Source organism: Anolis sagrei, chromosome 5 (assembly GCF_037176765.1).
Source record: "Anolis sagrei isolate rAnoSag1 chromosome 5, rAnoSag1.mat, whole genome shotgun sequence".
NCBI classification, from domain to species: domain Eukaryota; kingdom Metazoa; phylum Chordata; class Lepidosauria; order Squamata; family Dactyloidae; genus Anolis; species Anolis sagrei.
This window is the reverse complement of record NC_090025.1, coordinates 148152015-148178247: the sequence shown is the minus strand read 5'-3', so window position 1 is coordinate 148178247 and position 26233 is coordinate 148152015. Positions and strand designations below refer to the sequence as shown.

Here is a 26233-nt window from a genome sequence, read left to right as displayed (position 1 = left end):
TGGCAATATAATAGCCCTTCTAGGAAAAGATTTAGATGTAATAGTTGACAAACCTAACTCAGTAGTGTGATATGGCTCTGAAAGCCAGTCCTATTTTAGTTTTTGTGTCAACAAGAACATGATTTCTAACTCTCCCATGTTGTAGTGCTATTGTGTCCATCATCACTTATGGGAGATATAATTTAAGAATTATGTTGACAAGTGGTAATTATATGGAGAGCTTCAAGGACAGTAAACTATGAGAGAAATCAGTGAAAGCATACTGAAGGATCTCAGTATTTCACTGAGAACAGTCTTCTATAAACCACACTGGTTGCTAGACTTCTATTAAAAAGTAAAAAAACTGATGCATCTTGGCCTTCATTTTGTTGCTAGTTTCAAGTAGAGTATAGTCATTGAATCAATGGGATTTATCAGTGTATTGACTGATCCAATCAGTCTACTGCATTTTGGGCTAACCAACAGGATTCAAGCCTTTATTTGGCGCAACCTTACAGCCCAATTCATCATGTGTACACATAATCACAATCCACAAAAGCAAATGCCAAATGAAACTTCTCAGTCTAAAGCAAAGGTGTCCATTTCATTGTCACAGAGGGCCACATCAGCATTATGGGTGCCTTCAAAGGGCCATATGTAATTATAAAACTACTGTATATAAGTATTTCAATTATAACTATGTTGCTCTGGCACTAAAAGCACTGCAGTCCACATAAAATGATATGATGAGATATATTGGGCCCACAGGCCTTGTGTTTGACATGTGTGGTCTGAAACAGTGTTTCTCAAACTCTTCTCCACGTATTTTGGACTTCAGCCCCAGAAATCCTAGCCAGCTTACTAGTTGTTAAGAATTGTGGGAGCTAAAGTCCCAATCATCTGGAGGAGCAGTGTTTGAGAATTTTTGTGTTTTTCTTCCCTTCCTAAAATACTCACAATGATTATAATTCTAATAAAGCACATCTAAATAGCACCTATTTCCTAGAGGTTAACATAGACCAAATTTAGCAGAATAAACCTTTTCCCCAGAAATAAGAGCAAATGTTCTTTTCTCAGATTTGCTAGTGAGATCTATCCTCATCTCATCACTGGCCAGACCACCCCTAAACTTTTGCAAAAAAAAAAGCTTTACAGACAAGTTTTAACTTTGGGCTGTTCAGATTACTGGATGCTCTCCCATAGGGCCTAGTTTCCTCCTAGGCTATGGATTTATTTTTGGGCTTTGTTGTATTATCACATACAGGGATGTCTCTCCTTCCCCTGCCATTGCAAAATATGATCAGAAAAGAATACAGGCATCATGATCAAAATCATCACTATGGTTGTTCTACAGCATTAAGACACTACACATTTAACAGGGCCATAGTGAGTTGGATCAATAAAGCCCTATATTGTAATCATTCCAATGTGTAAGCGCCATCATCATCATCATCATCATCATCATCATCATCATCATCATCGGTTATATCATCATAAGGTATATTATAATGTATGTGATTTATTTGAATGTTTGTAAGAACCTTTGGCTCCAAAAAGGAAAGCTTCCTTCTTTTCAGTTCAGCTACTAAAGAGATCACTGAATCATTTCAAAAGCTTAGCATAATCAGCAGTGCAGTTAGGTCCAGGTCCAGCTACCATTAAAGTAAATGGAAAGGAAGTGAATTGCTTCATTGGGAGCCTCATTTGGGCAAGTCCCAGCCAGAGCAATTTCATCCTTCTTATATTAACCTATTCCTGCTATTTCAAATGAAAAAAAAAGAAAACAAAACTTCAAGCAGTCGACAAAATACTGAACTCAAGCCAGGAAAGTACAGAATGTGACAACCTACTTTAGACTGAATGTAATAACTTGAAATAAAGAACATTATGATTTTGAGGCTGACTCATGTCAAGTAGGGCACTGCTTCTCATGTTATCTGATGAAGGCGACTGGCAATTCTGTCCCTCAATACATCAGGGATCAACATCATATTTGTCCCCATCTTTATTTTCTTGAAACATGCTAGGCCAATGGTTTGGGAACCAACTGCAGTCTAGCAACCACTGACTTTGGGTAGTACTGAAATCCAGTTGTTCTATGCTAATGGCCTGTAATTTACAAAGCAGTAGAGACTGGACTGATGACTTCTCCTGCTTTTCTTGACACCTTTCCAACTCAACCATGCTTGCAGATAGAAAATAGTAGCCCATCAGTATTATGCTTCTGCTTCTAATTTTTGCAGTCACGTGTGTGCAAATTTAGTAAGGTGAGTATTTTTTAGATTAATTGCAGGCATCACAAGGTGTCCCTAGGATTTTGCTAGGGAAGGACAGAGAAGTTGCAGTGAGAAGAGACAGAAAAGATAGAACTATTGGTATTTTGGGGTATTAATTTTAAACACTGTCTGGGAGAGTTTTCCTCAAAACAGTTGATTATAAGAAGATGGTTATAGGGAGCATATAACTCTTACTGAAACTGCTTCATTGGCAACCATTCTGTTGCTGGCAGGGCCCTTTTACACAGCCCTTAAATTCAGGCTAAAAAACAGATTAGTCTGAGGTGTCCAGATGACACTTCAGGCTAATCCATTTCAAATTGGAGTAAATGGAATCAGTTTAATCCAGGTTTTAAAAACACCTGTAAAGATACAGACCCTAAGTTGAGGTCCAGATCTTTACAGGTGAAGGCCCTGTAAAGGGCCCTTCTGCAGTCCTGGGGGTCAGTCCCCATAGCCATCCCACTTCTTTGAACTCCCCAAAGCCCAGAGAGGCAGGATGGAACCCCTCCCCTTCAAGCCCTCATTCCCTCCCCAAAAAACCTCTTGAGAAACCTGCCAGCCAACATTCTGGAATGTTTTCATGCAAAGCAATTACCATCACGTACAAATAATAGGTTATACCAGATTGAAAGTTATGAATAGTGAACTTCATACTGTCTCAAGCTTTGTTGTCTTCCTTTCCCTTTTGAATATTTTGAATCAATCTACATCTACACCATGTTGGGGCCATGTTGAACTATAAAAAATGATTTGTAGAAAACTTGAAAAATTAAACAAAACAAGAATAACCACTCCCCCAGGGTGTATCCACAATGCAAAACTGTAGCACTTCAGTATTATTTTAATTCTAATGGCTCCTACCTATAGAACTCTGACAGTTGAAGTTTGACAAGGTATTTAGCTTTCTCTAATGCACTTCCCTGAACTTTGTCATAGCGTGTCTCTAGAAAAGACTTTGAAATACCTAATGAAATTATAAATGCCAGGATTCCACAGTACAGTGATGTTACTGTTAAAATGGTATTCAGGTGCCATAAGTGGAGTCAAGTAAGCTTCCTGATTTACTAGGAAACTGGAGGTGATGAAACAATCAAGATGGAAACTACAGCAATGATGGTGGGGCCTCATCACAAAGGCAGGTGAAGCATCTCACTTTGCCTGGTTTCACGGAGAAAAGAGAGGGGCTGCAAGGTGAATCTGTCACAACACACACCTCTCTCTTGGTGACATTTTCCCCATCGCAGATGGGAAGCATCATCATTCTTCAGAGGGTCCATGCTGGCTGCATTGGAGCCAGCAAAAGATGAGAAGTCTCCTGTGTTGAGGATGGGGCCTTTCCCAGTGTGGGGCTCCATTCCTAAGATAGGGTACACATGTCATAGGATGCTGATTTAGGTGACTGAGGTGAGGTTGTTGAAGTGACTCTGACCAAACACAGATAAGAACTCATTGGAAGGTCTTATGCCATGGCAATAGTGGTAGCAAGAAATTATATTTCTTGCTGCCCTGAGTTGCCCGAAAGGCTGAATAAGGGTAGTATACAAATATAGCAAATAAATAAATAATTAAATATTTCTCTGCCACTATTGCATCTACGAAATGTGTCCAGCAGAGGTGTCTCAAGTGATTGAGATCCCCAACCAGAAAAAAATATTGTTGTTGTTGTTCATTTGTTCAGTCGTTTCCAACTCTTCATGACCCCATGGACAAACCCACGCCAGCTCCTTCAAGGTTAATCACTTCAAGGATCCCATCCATCCATCTTGCCCTTGGTTGACCCCTCTTCCTTTTTCAATGTATTCAATGTAACTTTTAAAACTGCATGAGCTGCAGGCAGGATGCAATATGTAATTTTATTCAGTAGAATCTTTTTGGCCCTATAAAAGTGACAATTTTAAAAACCAGGTGTGACTGGCCAGTTCAATACTTTTTGTTTTGTTTCCCCTAAATCAGGTCCAGTAGGGGGAAAAGACATTTCACTAATGCCTGAAAGGTAAACAAAAATGGAATTGTGCTAAACCACGGCTTTAGGATGACTTATTTCAAACAAATCATAGATTAACTATAGTTTGTCAGTTTAGATAATACAACAAGTTGCATACTTGGGAGTGAAACGTCCCAAGTTTCTTTGTTGTTGTGCTGTAAGAGGATTAGACAGGAAGAAGCATGGTATATCATGTACACATATCTCTGTTTAAATCAAAAGGAAGGGACTAAGAGGAATTTAAGTAAATAGTCTGGCTAACATTTGATCATCTGTATTGATTGCCAAGCACAATATCATCACTAGCATTTATTTTGTGTTACCCCAGTACTGAGGTGTTCCAGTGAGTGTCTCTGTAGATCTTAAAAAAATATTTCTTGATTTAAGTCGTTGGCATGCTGGCTGATATCCAAACAGCAAGCGAGAGTCCAAAAGTGGCAGGCTAAAACTCAGAACCTCAATCAATGGCTGATACCAAATGAGAGACTCCCTCCTGGGCACACAGAAAACTGGGTGACTTGGAAGGCGCTAAACAGAGATGCAGAGCCAATCTTAAGAAATGGGGCTACAAAGTAGAATCCATGACATGCTAGTGTGGAGAAGAGCAAACTTCAGACCACTTACTACAATGCAACCTCATCCCTGCCACATGCACAATGGAGGACCTCCTTATAGCAACACCAGAGGCACTCCAAGCGGCCAGCTACTGGTCAAAGGACATTTAATAGAGGGCTAAGTTTGCAAACCTTTTGTGTGTGTTTTTAAAATATAATACAACTGTTTGGTTCACTCCTGACACAATAAATAAATATCTCCTGACACAATAAATAAATACAACTTTTTTTTTTAAAAAAAGCAATTCTATGTATGTGATCATACAAAGAGGAAAAATGAAGTAACATTCACCTAAATCATATTCTGAACACACATTTGTGCTCAGCGCCTCCGGGATGTATGGAGATAACAATGTGACTCATGCACATGCAGGATCACAGCTTGGCAGCCTGGTTCTAATACAAAATATTAATATTTTAAAGATCAAAATTCCAACCCCAGCTTTGAAAACAAGCTAATGAAGTACATTGTCACAGTTTCCCAGCTGCAAATTTAATCCTCTACTCAATTTAATAGGAACTAGCATAACTTGACATATTCATAATACAGCAAAATACCACCACAATCACTTTAATAGTTTTCCAGTAATAATCACAGCGAGGTGCTAGAGATGGTCTTGAGGGTCTCAGGGGACCCTTATTAAAATCCTGTACATTGTAAAAGCAGGCATTTCATTGCCTGTTTGCCAGAGTTGGCATTCAGTTTTAATAAAGGCATTATTGCCTTCAGTTTGCCTTGGAAATACCTCAAAACAGATAGACAGGAAATAAAGAGAAAATGTCTGTTTGACTGAATTGTGTTATATAAGGACTTATTTTTTCTTTTCTGTTATTTTATTAAGCACTCTTGCTCCAAGTGCCATTTATTGGCGTGTATATTACCTGTGGTTTGAACAAAGCAAATTGCTTGCTAAGTCCTCTTGTCTGCATCTACTCCTAAGCCTGTGAATTGTTTGTATCAGCAGGTATAATGTCTATAATTTTCAGAAACATCTGAAATGTTACTATTTTTAATCGTTGGCTGCTCATGTTTATACCTAACCCCCCCCCCCAAACAGATTTCTTTCCTTAGTGTCTGCCATTTTGTATCACTGTCATATGTTGAACAATATTGCATTTTGTTCAAAACTTTTAAAAATTACTTTTTAACCTAAAGACACTAGAAGCTCTTACCTAACATAAACTATAGCAGCCATCATCTATGTTTTTTTTTTAGTCAAGATCCAAAAAAAGAAAAGGAAAAAAAACTTCCTGGCCTTGTTTAGAATGTTCTGGATATGAATAGTTAAGTGGATTTGGCAATTGTATAGGTTAATGGGCTAAATTTCATATCTGTGCCTCTCTGGTGGGCTACCGTGTCACTTCTAATCAGAATCAGAAAATTTTGGGATAGAAAAGAACATTGGTTAGTTAGTGATATGGGGTGCCATAGAAGCTAAGCTTCTAGTTTTGTGGAAAAATTTCCCACATTTTAACCTGGTTACAAGAGAAAATAATGTCTGAAAAACAAAAAATAAATAAAAATAAACCCCCACTTTTGGGGATTGCCATGGGGTTCAGAGGCTATATAGATGATGCTAAGGGACACCTGTTGTCTATCCCTATTCTCTCTCTCTCTCTCTCTCTCCTTGGCTGTATGTCTCAACACTTTCAATTACATTGACTCTCTCCTCATAAAGAAGTTTTAAGAATCACAGGATAGGTGAGGCATAGACAAAAAATGTCTTTTTAGAATGAAGACATTGAGCACAAACATTTCTCATTAGATTAAAAATCATTTTTAAAGGTTTAAGGAAATATTATAATTGAAAATATTGATTTTTTTTAAAAAAATGAAGTCGAACAAATTGTTTTTGTTTACAATCCAGTGCACAATTATTTGATTTACCAGCACAATTACACAATTACTGATGTTCAGTCCCATTGACAAAATGAGATTCACTTCTCAGGAGATGTACCCAAGGTATCTGTAAGATACTGGGAAAATATTTACCTTGGAAAATGTTGGAGATGGCAGTGTTTATTTAAGGCTAACAAATGGTTGGTATGATCATGTTTCTCTCCCAATTGCTATTCTTCTTATCTGCTTTCTTCTCTTTTTTGCTTCCTCCTCCTCTTTTTATCTTCTGCTTGTCCTGTTTCTTTTGAAATCACTACCTAATGCGTGGTAGGGACAAAATGGTCCTATGTTGATAACCCTTTCAATTTGTTTCTTTCACCCACTGCACTTAAATTTGTTCAAACAAAGGCATAGCTTAAGGTACTATGGGCAAAAATCACTGTGAATGTCATGCTTTTTTATAAGCTTAAAGAAGATAAAGAATGAACTTCCTCACAAGAAAGGAAGAATTACATATTATAAGATAGCACTGGGTGGGGAATCTGTGTTTACAATGGTAATAGAATGTGAATGTTGAAAACTTTACTAGAAAAGAGGTGTATAACCCATCTTTCTCTTGTTGATATTCCCCTCCCCATAACATTTTCACCATCTGTTTTTACACTAAATTAGCTGTGTCTTGGAGAAGTGTACAACATGACACATTCTTCTCCTCCTGCCATTTTTTTTTCTTTTCCCAAGATTCACATCAACTGAAAATCACATATGGAAAATGTGCTTGCTAAGGCAGGACTGTTCTTTCTTTCTAGAGAGAGAGAAGGACAGAGAGTGGTTGGTTTCTCTTTGATATTAATCTAGTCAAGCTATTATATTATCTTAGGTTGGACCTTGCAGAAAATAAAAGCTTAATACTACTACAATACCAACATTTTTCAAAGCAGAAATCTTGATAGATAGCCCCAAATCTGTTTGCTGTCAATTTTGCAAAGTACAAACCTGCCAAATTGCCTAGGTCCATTTTACCTTTTTAATTTGAATTTAATTTTTAATTTGTTGCATGTCATTACTGTTCTAAGTGCATACCAATGAGATAAAGTGGTTACATTTGTTGCTGGAAAAAAACCCAGCAGTGAAATGCATCTTACACTACATTACAGCTAGGTTGAGCTCAGATCATTACAATATGATAGCATTATTTTAACTTAATTTATTTTAATCAACATATTTCTATCCCTACTTTAAATCATAAAGATCTCATGGCAAATTACAAAATAGACTGTTCTGAATTCTGTATTCACATGTCTTCTTAAACCTACTGGAATTCAATTCAAGTATATGAATTCACGAACAAAACATGGTTGCAGGGGAAAAAATGTATGATGATCCAAAAGCTTTCTTTGTGTTTCCTTAAAAATAATATGTCAGCTGAGCATGTAACAAATGAGAGAACTGATGAAAGCCAGTCAATCATGAATGCTAAAGGATATTTTGTCTGACATTTTCAGATCTTTTGAAGTTCTGAGGTTAATTCAGAGTTGTCACTATTTGACAAAAATTATATTTTTCATCAAGCAAGCCTGAGAGCTCCTTGGGTAGTCTAATTCGGTCTTGCTTAAAATTTATACCCTCATTTCTGGGGGGGGGGGGGGGGGGGGCATAGCTCAAGTGCAAACAGTAAACCACAGTCATCACAATACGATAATCTTGACCTTGTCATTCATTCAGCTCATTCAATTTTCAGGCAATCCTGTGTCCAAATGTCAGCAAAACAAACCACATTGGAAACACTATATTCCAATAAAACAAACAAACCAAAAGCCCAGACACCCTATTTCTTGATGATAACTCATATTAAGTACTCCTTATTCTTTGATCATGCTCATGGGCTATGTTTGTAATAGCTACTATGTTTATTCATGATTTGCTGCCATATAAGAATCTGCACAGCAATCCCATGTTTGTGTAATGAATCACCTATTCTACTGTATGCAATGATGTTTACTTCTCAAAGAGTGTGCAAATGATTGCAACGTTAAGGTACAATCCAATGCTGGAAGTCCACTGATGGGATAATGAAGTCTAGTGGAATAGAAATAGGACAATATCTTATTTTTACCAACAGCCACCATGCATGTCATGGTAGTTTTAATCAACCCAAGATGAGGGAGGGCCATGCCAATACCAGGTTAAGGCTTTTAACTCTTGAACAATGAACAGACATAACCTGCTTTTAATAACATTCACATTCTGAAAATCATCACATTCTGAAAATCATGCCTTTGATGCAATGCAAATAATGAATGAATAAATGAACTGGAGAAAGAAATTAAAGTACACATAGATATTTCTTTTGGTGCATTTTTTGCAAGAAAAAAACTGAATCCAATAATTGAATTCCTTGAATATATTTGTGGTCCACTAAAGCAATTCTTGAATGTTAAAATGAATTATAAGATGGAAAGTTTTTTCTCAACATTGTTTTTACTTACGTGGAATTTTATTCAGTTCATTCATAAATTTCTCCTTTAGCTTTGAAAATGCATCTTCTTTTGGTCCCCCTTTTCCTCCTTCAGGAATTGATGGTTCTGTGACGTTACTTAGTATTGCAGTGGGCCCTGGTGCTGCAAGGGCCTCGCGTTGACTTTCTTTTGCCATTTTAGACCCAAGAGAAGCTAAAATTAAAAACAAAACAGAAGAATAAAATGTTAAAAAGGTTAAAATGCACCTTAGCTCAACAACAAACAGGAGAGTATTAACCACAATTGGTACATCTGCTTACTGGGTAAATATCACATCATTACCATATTGCTTTCTGTTCGTTCATACAATATTTATTAGACTACAGGGGAAAGACTTTTCTAGAAGGTAATAGCAGCTGCATCTTCTTGTGTCTCAACTTCCTTGCAACACTGCTGAGCCTTGAACAGCTATTTCTGTTGGATGCCTCAATATGGAGAGGCATCTGCTATTTAGGCTTTGGATTCTGCCCCTTTATTTTGAAAATGTAATTAAACTGACAACAGTTTATATGCAAACATTACCACTATATCTGCATAATGAATTGTATATTTGTCTTAGATCTGAAAGATTAAGGTTACTAGAAATCCTGGAAAATAGGAAGCAAATACACCAGTTAAGATAAATGCACAACCCAGCTTTTCTGAACCCTTTAACTACTAGCAGTGATCCCTAGAAAAGAAGAGCTGCACATTGTTCAGAAAAATTGGATCCATTTTACTTTTAACCATGTGTCCTGAAAGCAATGTTCCTTTCACTGACATTTCTTTCAAACAACATTGTGTTAAATCATGTACTGTTGATTGTGTCCTAATTAAACCACAGCAGTTGTGGGGTATTTTGCTGTATTCTGACCTGAACACCCATTGCGTTACAGTGACCTATACTCCTACATTTGCACACTTTAAACCTATTTGATTTTCATGCACATTTTTGTGGTAAATTTACATGGACTGCAGCTGTAGTCTGTAAGCAGTGGTACAGACTGCACCGAAGGACTCTGCATAGTACCTAAGATTTGGCTCCAAACATTTGCTTTAGTTCTGAACAGACTGTTCGGATATTATGCTGTGTCCTAAATAACACTGATTTGAATAATCAGTCTTGGTTTTTTTTTTAATTTAAGAAAACCACAGAGGAAAGGGATTTGAGAGATAACAATCATTCATTATTGCTCTGAGTGTGCAATTGTTTGTACTCTTCCGAAGAGAACTAAGCCTGTAGCTTTCCACAGGGAAATTATTTAAAAAATTACAAACAAAAGCTGAAACAGAAATGAATAAAATAAGGCTCATCAAACCAAGAGGTATAAGAAGCATTCAGTTGTGAACCTATCTCTCTCTCCCTCTCTCTCTGCTTAATTATAGGCAAATGTTCCACCTTTAACACACACAAGGGTTCCCTAGGATATGACTGGAGTTGTTTAATTGTATAACCACTCCAAATTATACACACCTTCTTTATTCAGTACTTTCCTCTAGAAGTGTGATATCAGTAATTCCAAAACTAGAGATAACTGGCTCAGACAACTGGTTCTGATTTACAACATGTCGTATCGTGGTGAATCTGGCAATCCCCATTTGGGGGTGTGGGGAACCTGTCACCCCATACCCTTTATTGCCTGACTCATCTGGGTCCCCATTCCATGGGGGGGGGGGGAGCATCGGCCACCTGGCTTCTCCCATGTTGACTTCTGTTCAACACAGGAAATTTCCCATGTTGCTGTTGTAGCAGCATACACTGGCTCACCTATACTTTTTTGATGGAACCCTGCTGAAAGTTGCTCTACATTATGGGATGGGGACCAGCGGGCTGCATCATAAAAATATAGGCAAACTGGTGCATGCTGCTGAAAAGGATCTCATGTGATGAGGTCATTAGATTCAAATGGTGGAAGCAAGAAAAGCAAATGAGCTTTTCAGTAACTAAGTTTATGGGGGAAAACTCTAATGAGAATATCCATGTTTGCTTTGATGTGGTAAAATGTCAACATTTTCTAGTTGACAAGAAATGACTTTTTAGGTATATTTAACAATAACTTTTTTCATGCACAGCAAGGTTTTCCACTTGAAAAGGGTCATCTAAGGGAAAACAGGAAAGTATTTCAACAGTTTCAGCTAGTACTGTGAAAGGGACTGGTTGTTGAATGTTGTGTGATAGGAATGCAGATGCCTTACATATGTTCTACACACTTGCATTATGTTAAAATAAATGAATGAAAATCTTTAAAACACAAAGACCCAAATGATCCAGAAAATAAGAAGAGTGGGTGGGGAAAATCAGAGCTGCATCACTCCTAAATACTTCCCAGGAAGACCAGCATAAAGACTTCCTTTCCTGGGATTTTTTGTTTCTCCAAGCCTTTGGTATGCAAGTCATAGTTACTCTCCAAAGTTTGTGGAAAACATGCTGTAAGCTGGCTGTTTTCAGCCATAAAACACCATCTCTGTGTGTTGTGGCAGCTGCCGCTTATGTTAAAACAAAGCATCAAAACTTAGCTGCATATGGTTATTGAATATTATAGCATTTTCTCAGTGAATGTCAGTAAATCAGAAACAGTTGTATGATATATCATAATTAAATTAAAATTACATTTCTTAATTATAATATATTGCTTAATCATTTCAGGTCTGGCAGTTGAGAATGTTGGCTTGTAATAGAAGACACAATTTGCAGTGATGACTTCCCGTTAATTAAAAATTAAGTCAAATGTAGTAATTTATTTGCCTTCAGTTTTGGCATTACATTTGGAAACTGTATTAGGAATAGCAATGTAAGAAACTACGTCTTTTCTTTTTGTTTTCTAAAGAAAAAAGTGTGTAACAAGTAACATTTTCTGATATCTAGAAATAATCCTTGGTGGATTCACAGCACAGTGAGAGGTCACTACATTTAATGAGGCATGCACAAATGCCCTGGGATTTGCTGTTAAGCCTCTAACTGTATTATGCTATAGACAGTCAATAGTAGCAAAAAAGAAAAACCTTGATTAAGAGAAAGTGCTATGAAACATGCAGAGATCTGCCACTGTACATCCAGTGTGGATATGCTTACAGATGGCACAGAATCTCTGAACAGACACCATAGACCAATGTGCTTTGATTACGATTTTCCAGCTTCTTGGCAGGGGGTTGGACTGGCTGTCCCATGAGGTTTCTTCAACACTATGATTCTATGATTCTATGAAATGGTCATCTTGCTCACATAGTGATTAAGAATGGGGTTGGGGTGAGGAAGTATATGCAATATCCACCTTCATTGTCCTTATTTGTTCAGCACTTGAACCTATTGAGTTGAGGGAGCAGGTCTGAAAGAAGGTATATTTGTGTTTGCATGGTAAGGAACCTTGATTGTTATACTATCACATAGGATTGTTGTAAAGAGTGGGTGCACCCTGCATGACACTAATTTCTACCAGGGAGGATTACATGTGTCATGAAGAATTATAGTACTTGTATCTACTTGAGTCTAGCGCACCACAGTTTTTGGGTCTATTATCAAGATTTTTTCTTTTATATCCTTTGTTCAACACTGAAAATGCTATTTTCTTTCCTGCATATGTCCTTGTCCACAAGAACATGATTACCATATTTGAAGGTCTTGAGTTGATGCCAATGGGATCTAAAGAGAAATGGGTTTGTAACACAGTATTTACCATATATAATCATCTCACATGCCAAGAAGTAAGGCATGACATTCTAGAAAAGTACATCAAACCAATTAATTTAAAGTATATATTTTTAAAAAATGCTGTGATTATCACAGCCTGCCAAAACTAGGTGTATGCACAAGTTGGTTGATATGTTTCCCCATGAAGCAGAAATACTGAAAGGTAACTTAAGATGATAGAGATAGGAAACTCATGGCAGTGCATATATCACTTCCTTTTTTTCTATCTTGTACTGTTCAAGATGAAATTTTGTTTGTTTCCCACTCCCCTTCCTACCCCATCCTTCTGCATCCAACAACTTTGGGGCTGGTATGAATTTTAGAAAAAAAAATTAAAAAGAAAAATTGGAAACACATCAGAGAAACAAGAAAGGCTACAATAACATGGATCCCTGGTGCCAGAGCGCAGCCTGTTCAACACATTCCAGGTCATCCACTTTTTTGTGTGCCCAGGAGGGAGTTTCTCATTCGGTCTCAGCCACTGATTGAGGTGCTGGGTTTTAACTTGCTACTTTTGGACTCTTGCTTGCTGATGTGTTCCTGTAAGTATCTTTGTAGGCCTTAGGAAGCTGTTTCTTAATTTAAGGCATTGGCATGCTGGCTGATATCTGAACAAAAGATGGGTGGATATGTCAATGCCTTGGTCTTTCATTGCTGGCTGCTACTTCCCAGCAGATATCAGGTGGTGTGATACCAGCTAAACAGTGTAATTTCTCCAGTGTTGTGGGATGTAGAGATCCTATGATAATATGAAGACGCAGGTTCGCAGCTTGGGAATGATCCTGGACTCATCGCTGAGCCTGGAACCCCAGGTCTCGGCGGTGGCTGGGAGAGCTTTTGCACAATTAAAACTTGTGCGCCAGTTGTGCCCATACCTTGGGAAGTCTGATCTGGCCACAGTGGTCCACGCTTTTGTTACATCCCGAATAGATTACTGCAACACACTCTACATGGGGTTGCCTTTGAAGACTGTTCGGAAACTTCAATTAGTCCAGCGGGCAGCAGCCAGATTACTCACCGGAGTGTCATACTTACCTTGAATACTTACATTTTGTATCCTGAACTTTAATATGCATATGTGCAGTTGATTTTTTTTGCAATAAAACATTTCCCTAATGTCACATCAGAAGGCAAGGAACGTGCATACAAATCGTTGAAATGCATTTAGGCATGAAATTCTAATCTCATCCACTGAGACTTCTTGCTGTTCCAAAATAATTTTAGTGCAATTCTACAATCCATGAGCAATTTGCGTCAATAAAATCCTTGCTGAATATCACACATAAGTATCAATTTATACACATATATCTGACTACTGTCAAATCAATACCTTTAATAAAGCCAACCAAAATTATGAAAAGCTAAAAAATTGATTGTGAATGTTTAGTTCATAAAAAGCAATCCCAATGCAACTAACATGTAATGTAATGAAATAATCTGAAAATGCCTTCCATCATGAAAGATGTGGTGGTTTAGTATTTGCATGATTCTGGGTTCTTTTTTTCTTTTTGAAAGTGTGATTAGGAGATTGATCGCTGAATTGGAAATACCTGAGATTACAGCTTTTTTTCAGACATCACAATAAATCATATTGTAGTATGGTCAGTGTGAGCATATTTTGTAGCCTCATGTGCTCCCATTTCCCCAATTTATTTATTTATTCTTAATTATCCAATATGCCACAATGCCTTCTAGTCAGGTTGGACAACTGTGGAAGCAGTGAATAGCCCTCCAGATGATCTTGAGAATGATGCTTCCCTATACGTTTTCACAGAAAAAGTAAGTCTTGTCCACAAATGGTGCCAAGCTTCCTGAGCCCATAGAAGATATTTTGAGGCAACTATTTTTTAAAAATCATTTTGATCCCTGGGAGGTCATGTGGGTGCTCAATAACATACTGGAAGTGCTCTGTCTACCTCTGAGAGATCATCTTTGGAGATTTAGGAGCAAAAAAATGCTGGGGGCCTTGAGGACTAAAAAAAATAGTCCAGAGATATGTGTCCCATGTGACAAACTTAGCCACCTCTTGCCTAGGGAGTGTGGAGGCAATTTCCAGTCCAAGGTAGTTCCTCCTAACTTTTTTGGATTAAAGTAGTCTGTAAAAACATGGCAGATGTCCCTTCATGGCATCTCCTTGAACAGTGCTTCTCATGTTATTTGATGAGATTCTCATCATAAGCTACAGTATGCAGGCAGTCCCTGAGTTACAAACATCCAACTTACAAACGACTCATAGTTAAGAATGGGGTAAGACACAGGAAGTGAGAGAAATCTACCTCTACAAAGGAAAACTCCTGAAAGAGTTATCATGGGGAAAGAGTTATCACTGAAGCTTTATCATCAATCTTTGTTTCCACAACGAGCCTTTTTTTCTAAATCCAATTATCACAGGAACAGAAAATGAAATCTTCTGAACAGACTGCAAAACAAGACCTTCTCTATGCTAGCCAAAGCTTCCCACCTTCCCCAGTTGGAATTACACTTTAAAAAGTACCTGTTCCAACTTATATAAAAATTCAACTAAGAACAAACCTACAGAACCTATCTTGTTCATAACTTGCCTGTACTGTGATTTCTGAATGGACTTTTTTTTTCATGTCAGGAGTGCTTCTGGTGTGAGTGAATTGGCCATCTGCAAGGACATTGCCCAGATGACACCCAGATGTTTTACCATCCTGTGGGAGACTTCTCTCATGTGGGAGGCTTCTCTCATGAGAAGATGGAGCTGACAGATGGGAGCTCACCTCACTCCCTGGATTCAAACCTCTGATGTTTCGTTCAGTAGTCCTGCTGCCACAAAAGTTTAACCCAGGGGCTCCTGATGAATGAATGGACTGAAATTCGACAAACCATTCCTCACAGTATGCCTTTCTTGTTTATATTATAAAACACATGAGGTCATTAAATCATTTACTAGGTCAAGCGTGTATCATGAAAATCTTGTATATCTGTCCAAACACCACCATGTTTTGCATTGTGTACAACTAATTAATTCTTTTGCTTCTAGTACATAGAACAAGCGTTGTTTGCTTACTCCTCCAGTTAGGCTTGTGGGAAAAAAATAACATGTGTGGTCCACATAGAATTCCTCTTCTTAACTTTGCTTGTCAGTTATTTCTCATAGTGGTGCAGTGGGTTAAACCACTGAGCTGCTAAACTTGTTGACTAAAAGGTTGCAGGTTTGAATCCAGGGAGCAGCGTGACCTTCCATTGTCAGCCCCAGCTTCTGCCAACCTAGAAGTTTGAAAACATGCAAATGTGAGTAGATCAATAGGTACTGCTCCGGCAGGAAGGTAACGGCGCTTCATGCAGTCATGCTGGCCACATGACCTTGGAGGTGTCTACAGACAACGCGGGCTCTTTGGCTTAGAAATTGAGATGAGTACTAACCCCCAGAGTTGGACATGACTGGACTTAATGTCAGGAGAAACCTTTACATTATTTTACATTACTATCTCATCTCACTATTTTTATACTGTGCATATGATCCAATTGCATTGCAAGTGTATACCCACACAATTAAAAAAAACCCCAATAAGCTTCTCTTGGGCCATATATTTCCCTCCCCATCTTTCACCTCAGACAATGCACCAGGACACTACAGAGATTTTGAGTGCTCTGTGCAAATCTCACATCTTCTTCAGCCCAACTATTCTCTACAAAATAAATTGTGTTTCCAGGTAACCATTATTTTAATTAATATAATTGCATGAATAACATTTCTAACAGAATGGAGATGCATTAACATGTATTAACATGTATTGAGTGTACCAATATTTTCTCCAGTTACCAGAGAATGGGATTTTTGTCACCTTTTCAAGTATTTAAGACAATAACTGCCAGGAGTGTAAAAACATCTTTTCTTTCTAAGCCAATATTCTCTAAATGCAAATCATAATCACATCTGTGAAAGAAATTACTACCAAACAACACCAGAGAGAGGAGAGTGGGATAATGCAGTAGCATCTGGCTGTCTCCAAGTGTTATTTCCCCAACGCTTTTCACTTCATAAAAAGTATGTTAAAGAAGACCACTTTGCTATGATCCAATAAGCTTTCAAACTTCCTAGAACTTTTTAGTGAAACAGATATAGCACAATCAGCAACATTTGGGAGGGGTTCGTCCACACGTCACTAAACGCTTAGAACACTATGTAACATGTTTTGTAACATTTAGCAAAATGAGCATAATGTAACTTCATTTCTAGCAATCTTTAATCTCAGCAATTCAAAGTCTTTCCCTCCCACACAAAGCATCTTCTGCTATCACTTATGGCTGGAGAACCCTGATGAATGCTTGGGGATTGTCTGACTAATTACTTGTTTATCCTGCATATAGGTCCCACGAGTCCATAATCAGTAGGGGACCGTTAGGCAGCAAACTTCAGTGGGTTGCATCCCTGAAGCACTGTCTGCCAGTTGACTGTAACAATGTGTTGTGATTTTATATGCTTCCTACTGAAATGCTGTGAGTACTACTGAGGAACTTACAGAAAGAATATATACTGAAGCATACATCGCCTCCCCTTGAAACTAAACAAATAAATGGCAGCAATATAAGATAGACTACTTCATAGCACTTAGTACGGTATATATTTATGCATATGTTGACTTCATGTAGAACTCAAGGGCAGGTTTTATTGCCAAAAGTATACATTTTGATATGATCTGGGATAGGTCATTTTGTGAAGTGGGGAAATGGCTGCCCATTTCCCCATTCATGTATTCAAACTGGCCAGAAGTGGTGTTACGATGGAGAGAGTAGAAGGGGTTGGCGATTCTTTTTGGTTCTATCAGTGCCTTTCACCATTCAAAAGGAGAAGTTCCTTTTTAAAATAAGTTTTAAGGTACAGTATTGCTTGTTATGTTGGAATCCACCCTGAGTCTCCTCAGGGAGTCCCCTCGGGGAGATACGGAGAAATACAAATAAAGGTGATGATGATAATAATAATTATTACAGTAGTACTTACATTGATCCATGGATAAGTCAACCCAGTTTTTTTTCCAGGTGGTATTTGACTGAAATTTGTAGGCTTATATATGAGCATGAAGTGTATATATTTTGCTATCTGTACAATTTGATATTAAATGCATGGAAATAGGAAGAGTATAGAATGGGAATGAAGATACAGTGGATGAATGGATGCTCTATCATTCTTCTCTTGTCCCACTTTAAAGGAAGAAGAGTTCTTTCTTACTTTCTCAGAAGAGGAGATTGGACACCATCACATTTTCTTACTACATCTGCAAAAATAACATTTTCTACCCAACCATTGAAGAGACATATACACATATTAGTTCATATTTTTCATTCCAACTATGTAATTTTTTTTTTACCTCAAAGGAATACAGTGTAAATGTTTGAGAATGACTGGCCCAGTTCAGATAATAATCTAACCCAGGGATGGGGAACCTTGAAGCAGGGGCAATTTTACCCTCTCTGGACTCCTCCTCAGGCTGGATGATGTCCAAATACATTTTCATGAAAGAAAAGCAGAAAAGGAGTGAAATTTACCCAGTAATTGCTTGCATGACAGGCTGAGTAGGAGATTGTTTTGTATCTTACTCAACTAGCCTGGGATGGCACATAGTATATGAAAATAAAGTCTCATTGTTATCTCCAATAGTTGGTTTATTATTGCTCTAGACTGAAAATCCTCAGTAGCACAATATCAGAAAAGCTATCAGAAAAGTAGGATCCACCACATTGTGCAAAATGCCATTATAATAGCTCACTTGAAGAAAGGCAACAAAAGAAAACGTGCTCAGCCTTTCCATTAACCGAAGATGTTGAAGGAACCTGAAACAAAAATGAGTTTATGGAAACACTGGACTCAAAGTTGGCTCCTTGTGCCTTCAGATGCTTACCATAATACCTTTCCTTTTGTAAACATTTCATTCACTTTCTGAATCATGTGCAGCCTTGCCTCCTGAATTCTTTCCCAGAATTGTTTATTACCCAAGTGGGTCTGTTTTTGTACCTTAAGCCAGACAGCAATGATAAGTAATTGGACCACGAGAAAGTCACTATATTGGAATGAATGACATGATAGATGGATGGATGAATATGGTTTTATTGAAGTTAGTTATTGCTACAACCCTCCTTGAATTGCCAACAAATCAATATTTTAATGTCCTTACAAAAATTAAATAATTACACTTATCTAAAAGGTGCTTCATAAAGATAAAGGCAACTGAAAGGTAAATGAAATGAGCCTATGTGTAGATTTTGCAGAATAAGACCACTCAGTCCATAATTCTTAATTCAAAGAAGAAAATAGGCTGACATTTGCTAATTCTCAGATGATCCATATAAGACTCAGCTGAATCGTCAGGTGTGCAATCCATCAACATATTCTTACATTCTGAATTGCAATCAGGTGAAGTCACTCTATGGAATTAGAATAATAGGTTCATTATGTGATACAGAACACCTGCAGAAAAATGTTTGCTCCCCTTTCCTTTGAAATGTCTCAGCACATCCCCTCAGGATAAAACCAAGCTGCACTATCAAGTGGTGGCATAACCCACCCAAGGTTATGGTGTTGTGGCTCCAGTTGTAGCATTCAGTTATAGTAATTAAATCTTGGGGTTTGAATGCTTTTAGATTTCTTGTCCCTGTTCCCAAATTCATTGACAAAATGTATACACACCAAGCTTTACATGGTTATAGAAGGTAAAATTATCTCCAATATTATATGACAATAAAAGGTAATATTCCCACTGCTTGCTCTGCAATCTGGGATGAACTTTAGGGCAGAATATTTCTGCATAGGATGCTTACTTTGAGATATAAAGAAGATAATCAACAAGACACAACCAAGAAATTTGTAAAGAGTGCTAAATTTGCCATAAACATGAAGTGTTTTTCAACTGTCACAGAAAGAAACATTAAACATGGAAAATTCAGTTCAACCCTACTCTTCCTATAAATATAAGCATGTGTTTGCATATTCAACAGTGGTGTTCCAGGAATGACTATGGAAGATACAGAATTATGGAGAAGCCTTTTAAATATCCATACTTGCTCTACGTTTTGCTTTGAAGAGAGCAGGGAGAAAGGACATGGAAATGAGACATGAGGATTCTTGCAATTGGGAATATTATTAGATGTATGTAGCTGTGAGGAAAAGTAGGAAACCAATTTACTGCAGAAGAGAGTGATAGATCATTATGAGTGATCTTGCTAAGGATATGAATTGAAGAGGACTGCGAAACTTCAGAGCAATCAGAAGGGTGCTGAAAGGGTAAAATAGGCAGAGAATGAAGCCATTATAAAAGAGAGGGCAACTCCCCTTGGAACAAGTATTGCCAAGAAAACTCTACCTTAGGGTTGTCATAAATTGGAAATGACTTAATAGCACACAGCGACAAATTATTATTTCTTATTTTTACAGGTTAGACCCAGGACCAATTCCAGGTACACAAATGGAACACTATGATTTCACTTTAACTAATATGGCTAGGTCTCATAGAATCCTGGAGTCTGTAGTTTGCTCAGGCACTACAACTTTGTGGCTAAGAATTCTGCATTCCTTTCCTAAATTCCCATTGCCATGACAGTTAAAGCAAAAACACAATTAGTACAGTATAGTGTGAAAGGCCCCTGGAACAAGTGACCGTAGGTTTGCAGCTGTTACTTTTTCATGCAACACAATTAGTTCTAAAACCCATCAAGCTAAAACTCCAAGCTTTCCAAAGGATTCTGCTGTGGCAGCTAAAGTGGCACCATTGTGCGATTATTATGCAGTGTGAAAGGACCTCTAACTTAGGGTGCATCTACACTGTAGAATTAATACAATTTGACACTACTATGTGGCCTGGCTTAATACTACGAATTATGGGAGTTGTAATTTTGCAAGGTCTTTAGCGGTCTCTGCCAAGAGTCCTGGTTTATTTATTTATTTATCATTATTTAACACATTTGTATCCTGTCCTTCTCACCCCCAGAAGGGGATGCAGGGCAACTTCACAACAGGCAAGCATTAGATGCCAACGCATAAATTACAAATAAACAATTACAGTTAAAATCAAACACTAAAAAACATCAATTATTAAAACATCCATTTAAAAATTATGCAAGTTCAAAATCATAATCCAAGGTCAGTCCATTGTTGGTCACATAAAATCACTTTCATTCTTGTTGCTGCATCTACTGCTCAAATGCTTGGTCCCACAACCATGTTTTAAGTTTTTTCCTAAAGGACAAGAGGGAGGCGGCTGACCTGATTTTATTGGGGAGGGAGTTCCACAGATGAGGGGCCATCACTGAGAAGGCCCTGACTCTCATCCCCACCAGTCACGCTTGTGTGGATGATGGGACTTAGAACAGGGCCTCCCCTGACAATCTTAACCTCCGAGATGGTTCATAGGAGGAGATACATTCAGACAGGTAAGCTGGGTCAGAACCCTTTAGGGCAGTGGTTCTCAACATGTGGGTCCCCAGATGTTTTGGCCTTCAACTCCCAGAAATCCTAACAGTTGGTAAACTGACAGGGATTTCTGGGAGTTGTAGGCCAAAACACCTGGGGACCCACAGGTTGAAAACCACTGCTTTAGGACTTTATAGGCTAAAGCCAGCACTTTGAAATGTGTTTAGTAGCAAATTGGAAGTTTCTCTCCAAACTATCACTGCCAGGTGCCAAACTATTGGTGCCAAACTACATTGATTCTACAGTCCAAATACATCCCTAGTCATAGCTTAGGGCCAGTTGATTTAAGTAGATTCATCTGAAAAATGACTGATTATGGATATAATCTTCTCTTATTATTGTCAATAGTGAATAAAAGACTATAAGAACATCAAGAGGGGTGAAAACGTATAGGGAAACATTACATGATGAGCAGAAGTATTTTTAAAATATACTTTAACCCCATGAACAAATATTAACTTAATTTTAAATCAGAAGAAAACAAAATATTAAAAGAACAAAAAAGATGCTATACAGCAGATTTAAGAAACCAGTAATTCTGGTATTGGGAATACTTGAGAAAGAAAACATTACAAATAGATCCCTATTTGCATTTATCAAATGTGGCATGTTCAGACTTATTAGATGGGCTACATAGGCTCACCTTCTTCCTCTTCCTTGTTTCAGAGTCTGAAATAGTAATTTAGTTCTCAAATCCCTAAAACTAGTCCAGACCCACAATGATTGTATCATTTTCATTCAGCTCTAATTATTACCGCAAATTGGTAAGACAGAGACTAGTTCACATTGAACAGTCCACTTGTTGTTTAAAAGCCAAAGAGAGCTATGAAGCAACCAGAGTTGCTCTTATGCAAAGTCTATTTATGCTACAACTGCGCTAATGAAGGCAACCTGCATAATTTTCAATTTTTGTAGCTACCTACTGTCCTTTAACATTGCATTATCATTTTGCTAGAGTTAGTATGCCAGTTCATCTAAATTCTGCCAATAGACTTTCCCTGCTTTTATGCTCTGCATATTTTCTATTATAGTTATTTAAAAGCCACTAGATGCAACCAAAGGTGGTATTAGAGAGTTTTGTACATGTTGCATAAATAGGTGCCAAGGGATCATTTCAATAATTACTGCTATGTGGCTTCAGTAAATAGAAAGCTTTGGTTTCAAGAGAAATATATTGTATGTGATGGCTAAAGCAGATGAAATCCCATCATATTAACATTTTAACTACTGAAGTAAATAGGGATAAATAGATAGGGAATGAATGCACTAGTGTAACACTAACCAGACCAGCCACTTGATGGCATTGTAGATCCACACATATACACTAGGAAGGCAAGAAGTCTGTCTCTAAAAAGAGTGCTGTGGGTCCTTTTGTGTCAGAGTCTTGAGATTTTCACTGCTGACAATCTAACTTAATTGTACCATCAATAAATGAAGGGTCCTATAGATAAAATAAGGACCCTGGTTCAAATAAAGTACTCTGAATATCTTACATAACATCTGCGTAAATTACTTTTATCCTGTAGGTCAAGAAAATATATCTTGACATATGAATGACAGATGACTAGATAAAGGCTAAACTCTGTATCACAGTTCCAGAGAAATTGTGTCTCCTACAGCCTGTTGACATTTTATATCCCATTCACCCTGAATCTTTGTGTAACGAGAGTCATTTTAGAGTGAAACTCCGACCTACATGCTTCATTTTCCATCTCAGCTCTCAGTCTCTTCACTGTACACAGCTTGTATTTAGAGATTTGGAAATTGAGATGACATAATGCTGTGTCCCTCCATCTCAGTCTAAACTGGCCATTCCCCTCATTGTCCAGTTGTATGTTAAGTACTTTTGGGTCATGGTTTGATCAGTGGAGGTATCTCACCCTGCCAATTTTCCTTAAGGCATCTTCTCTCTTGGGTCATTATTTACCTTGACCCTTGGGCTAGCAATCTGAAAATAACTTAGACAGGACAGATTCTACCTTAGACTGGATATACACTACCATATAATGCAGTCTGGAAATGCATTATATGGTCAGTGCAGATCCATAAAATTCAGTGTAACTACACTGAACTGCATTATATGGGTCTACACTGACCAAACTGCATTGTATGGCAGCATAGATCCAGCCTTGATCAGTAGGACCTTTAGTTCCTGACAGTTTGTGGCATCCATGTAAGTGGAATGATATAAATACTCTGAGTTTTAGTCTGAACATGCATAATCCAAAGTGTTGATCCCTATTTTCAAAATAGCCTCACCATCTTGGATAGCTCCTTCAAAGTTTGGATGAAAAAAAGGAAAAGTAGATCTACCGTCACACTAAAATAAGAGCAATTAGTGGTCATTGACACTGATCCAGAGTTCCTTATCCGGATGAGATATTGCTCATCTTGAAAATGTGTCACATTTTGGGGATCCTGCAGGATCTAGTTTGCTCTGACATGTTCTGCTTGTTGTTCAGAATGCTTGAGGAACTTCGATGCAAAGTGGTCAGATATTGGAGATAATATACTTGCTTGTACCTAATTACTTTTGGAAAACAAAAGATGTACTTTTAAAAGACATTATTAGAGGTTTTACTGTTAATGAAGGGTGAAAATAAATTATATTTTAAAGATAGCATTCCAAATTCTGAAAATAACATGATCCACATATCTTACTTTTTTTTGGTCTTTGCACCTATCACAACTTTGTTACTCACTTTGACTCAAAAATGTAATGAAGGCCCCTTCCACACAGCTCTATAAAATCCACATTGAACTGGATCATATGGTAGTGTGGATTCAACGCATTTCAAAGCAGATATTGTGGATTATCTGCCTTTATAATTCTATGTTTATTTGGCTGTGTGGAAGGACCCTAAATGTATTTAAAATGAAAGTTTTAGACTACCTCTTAGAAGTTTGCAGATGTAATTTTAAATCACTGTAACAATTCAATACCAATGTTTTTCAGAACCCTCTCCTTCCCACATAATGTTATCCATTTACTGATATCAACAGAAGAGCTCTTTTTATATGAACCTTTGAAACTGAGCTTTGAGAAGTTACTTTTGAGAAGTCACTTTTTCTGGACCACCCTGCTATGATCTTGTTGGATGCCATTATGAACAAATTCAAACAATGGGCACATCTAGACGTCTCTAACAGCCCTTTTTTTCTCTTTTGGCTTTTGGTGTTGTTGCACTCCCTTAGTCATCATAATTAGTGCAGACCAAGAAAATAACCTTTCCAAGCTCCAACATGAAGCATGGCTTGTGGGTATGGGGGAAACGGTGATCTTGGTTATAGGGCCTGATTGTCTACCTCTCTATCTTCATAAATCCACCAAAGCACCTTGCTAACAAAACATCATGATCACCTTAATGCATTTTAATTTAAAATATGAAAATTCTTGCCTATGAAATTCAAGGGGTTGCCATATGTTGACAGGTGACTTGAGACACACACCTTTAACTTTAGGTTCTCCATTTTCTCTAAATGATGTTCTAAATCAACATTGTGTCGAAGTAAAAGAAAAAGTAAAAGTAAACGTAAAAATTTCCCCTGACATTAAGTATAGTCATGTCCAATTCATCTCCATGGTACTCATCTCCATTTCTAGAGAGAAGAGCTGGCGTTGACCGCAGACACATCCAAGGTCTTGAGGCTAGCATGACTGCATGGAGCACCACTGCCTTCCCACCAAAGCGGTACCTGTTGATCCACTCACATTTGCATCTTTTCAAACTGCTAGGTTGGTAGAAACTGGGCCTAATAACGGGAGCTCACCACACTCCCTGGATTTGAACCGCCAACCTTTTGGTCAACAAGTTCAGCAGCTCAGTGGTTTAACTTGCTGTACCACCAAGGGGGTGGGGTCTAAGAAAGGTAAACAATCCTAAATAATTAAATATGTAACAAGGTAGTAGTTAATCCAAACTAAATATGGAATCTATGGACATGCTTAAACATTTCTTTGCCACTTTTTCTCTTCTTTCTTTCTTTCCATCTGGGGGAAATGTCTATTTTTCTAATGCCTTTACATGCCTGGTAGTTTAATTTGACACTTCATTTAACATTTCATTCACACCTCCATAATCACAATGGGTACTTCAAAATGATGTCTCCCCATAAATCTTGAATTCAAACACAGGACAGAACTAATAACTGTTCAGACAAAAACACAAAAAGGATTATTGTGAATTCCCCTGTCTTTTATCTGAAATGGCTCAGAGCGGTCTAAGAGACTCAAGATATTCTCATTCCTCACATCTATTACTTGACATAACTTATATGCTAGAGAAAGTAGCAATTCCTACCTCAAAACCAAGACTAAAAAAAAAGAAAGGCCCTTGTGAAGATAATCCCATTGATATTATTCCTACAGTTGTGACATGTTTGTGTGACTCCTGACAAAGGAAATGACCTTACAAATGAATCAAGCCATTGGTCTATCTAGTTCAGTATTGTGTACAATGCTAGCAGCAGCATTCCACATTTTCATAAAGGGATTTATCCCAAACGTATTTGGAATGGCTCTACCTTAAACATGGCAATACATATTCTGCCAACACATTTCTGGGCACAATTCATAGTACTGTTTTTTTTTCTAACCTACAAAGCCCTATAAAGTTCTGGTCAGGTTATCTGAAGGGCAGTATCTCTTTCTATGAAGTTAGTAGACATTCATGATAGACTGGGGAGGGCCTTCTCTCTGTCCCCCCACCCGCTCCAGTGCATTTAGTGGGAACACAGGAGATAGCCTTTTCAGTGACTGCTCCCAAACTGTGGAACTCCCTCCCAAGAGAGACCAAAATGGATAAGGGCCATGCTACTGGGGTGGCTGTGGTGGGATTGGGGTGTGGGTGTATTTTAAAATGCATTTTAATTGTATTTATTGTATTTTAACTGTATTTTTTAGCACAACACACATACTAC

At 37.8% G+C, this 26233-nt stretch overlaps 1 protein-coding gene across 6 annotated transcripts in view; it reads right to left on the bottom strand.

Moving 5' to 3' along the window:
• The window catches only part of SYT1 (synaptotagmin 1), a 399960-nt gene that overhangs the window by 119174 nt on the left and 254553 nt on the right, over positions 1-26233 (bottom strand). For all 6 annotated transcript variants that reach the window (XM_060777410.2, XM_067469111.1, XM_067469113.1 and 3 more), the window contains one exon: positions 9186-9368. In XM_060777410.2, coding sequence (XP_060633393.1) covers positions 9186-9351 — 166 coding nt within the window. In that variant the 5' untranslated portion in view covers positions 9352-9368. The remainder of the gene's footprint in view (positions 1-9185; positions 9369-26233) is intronic.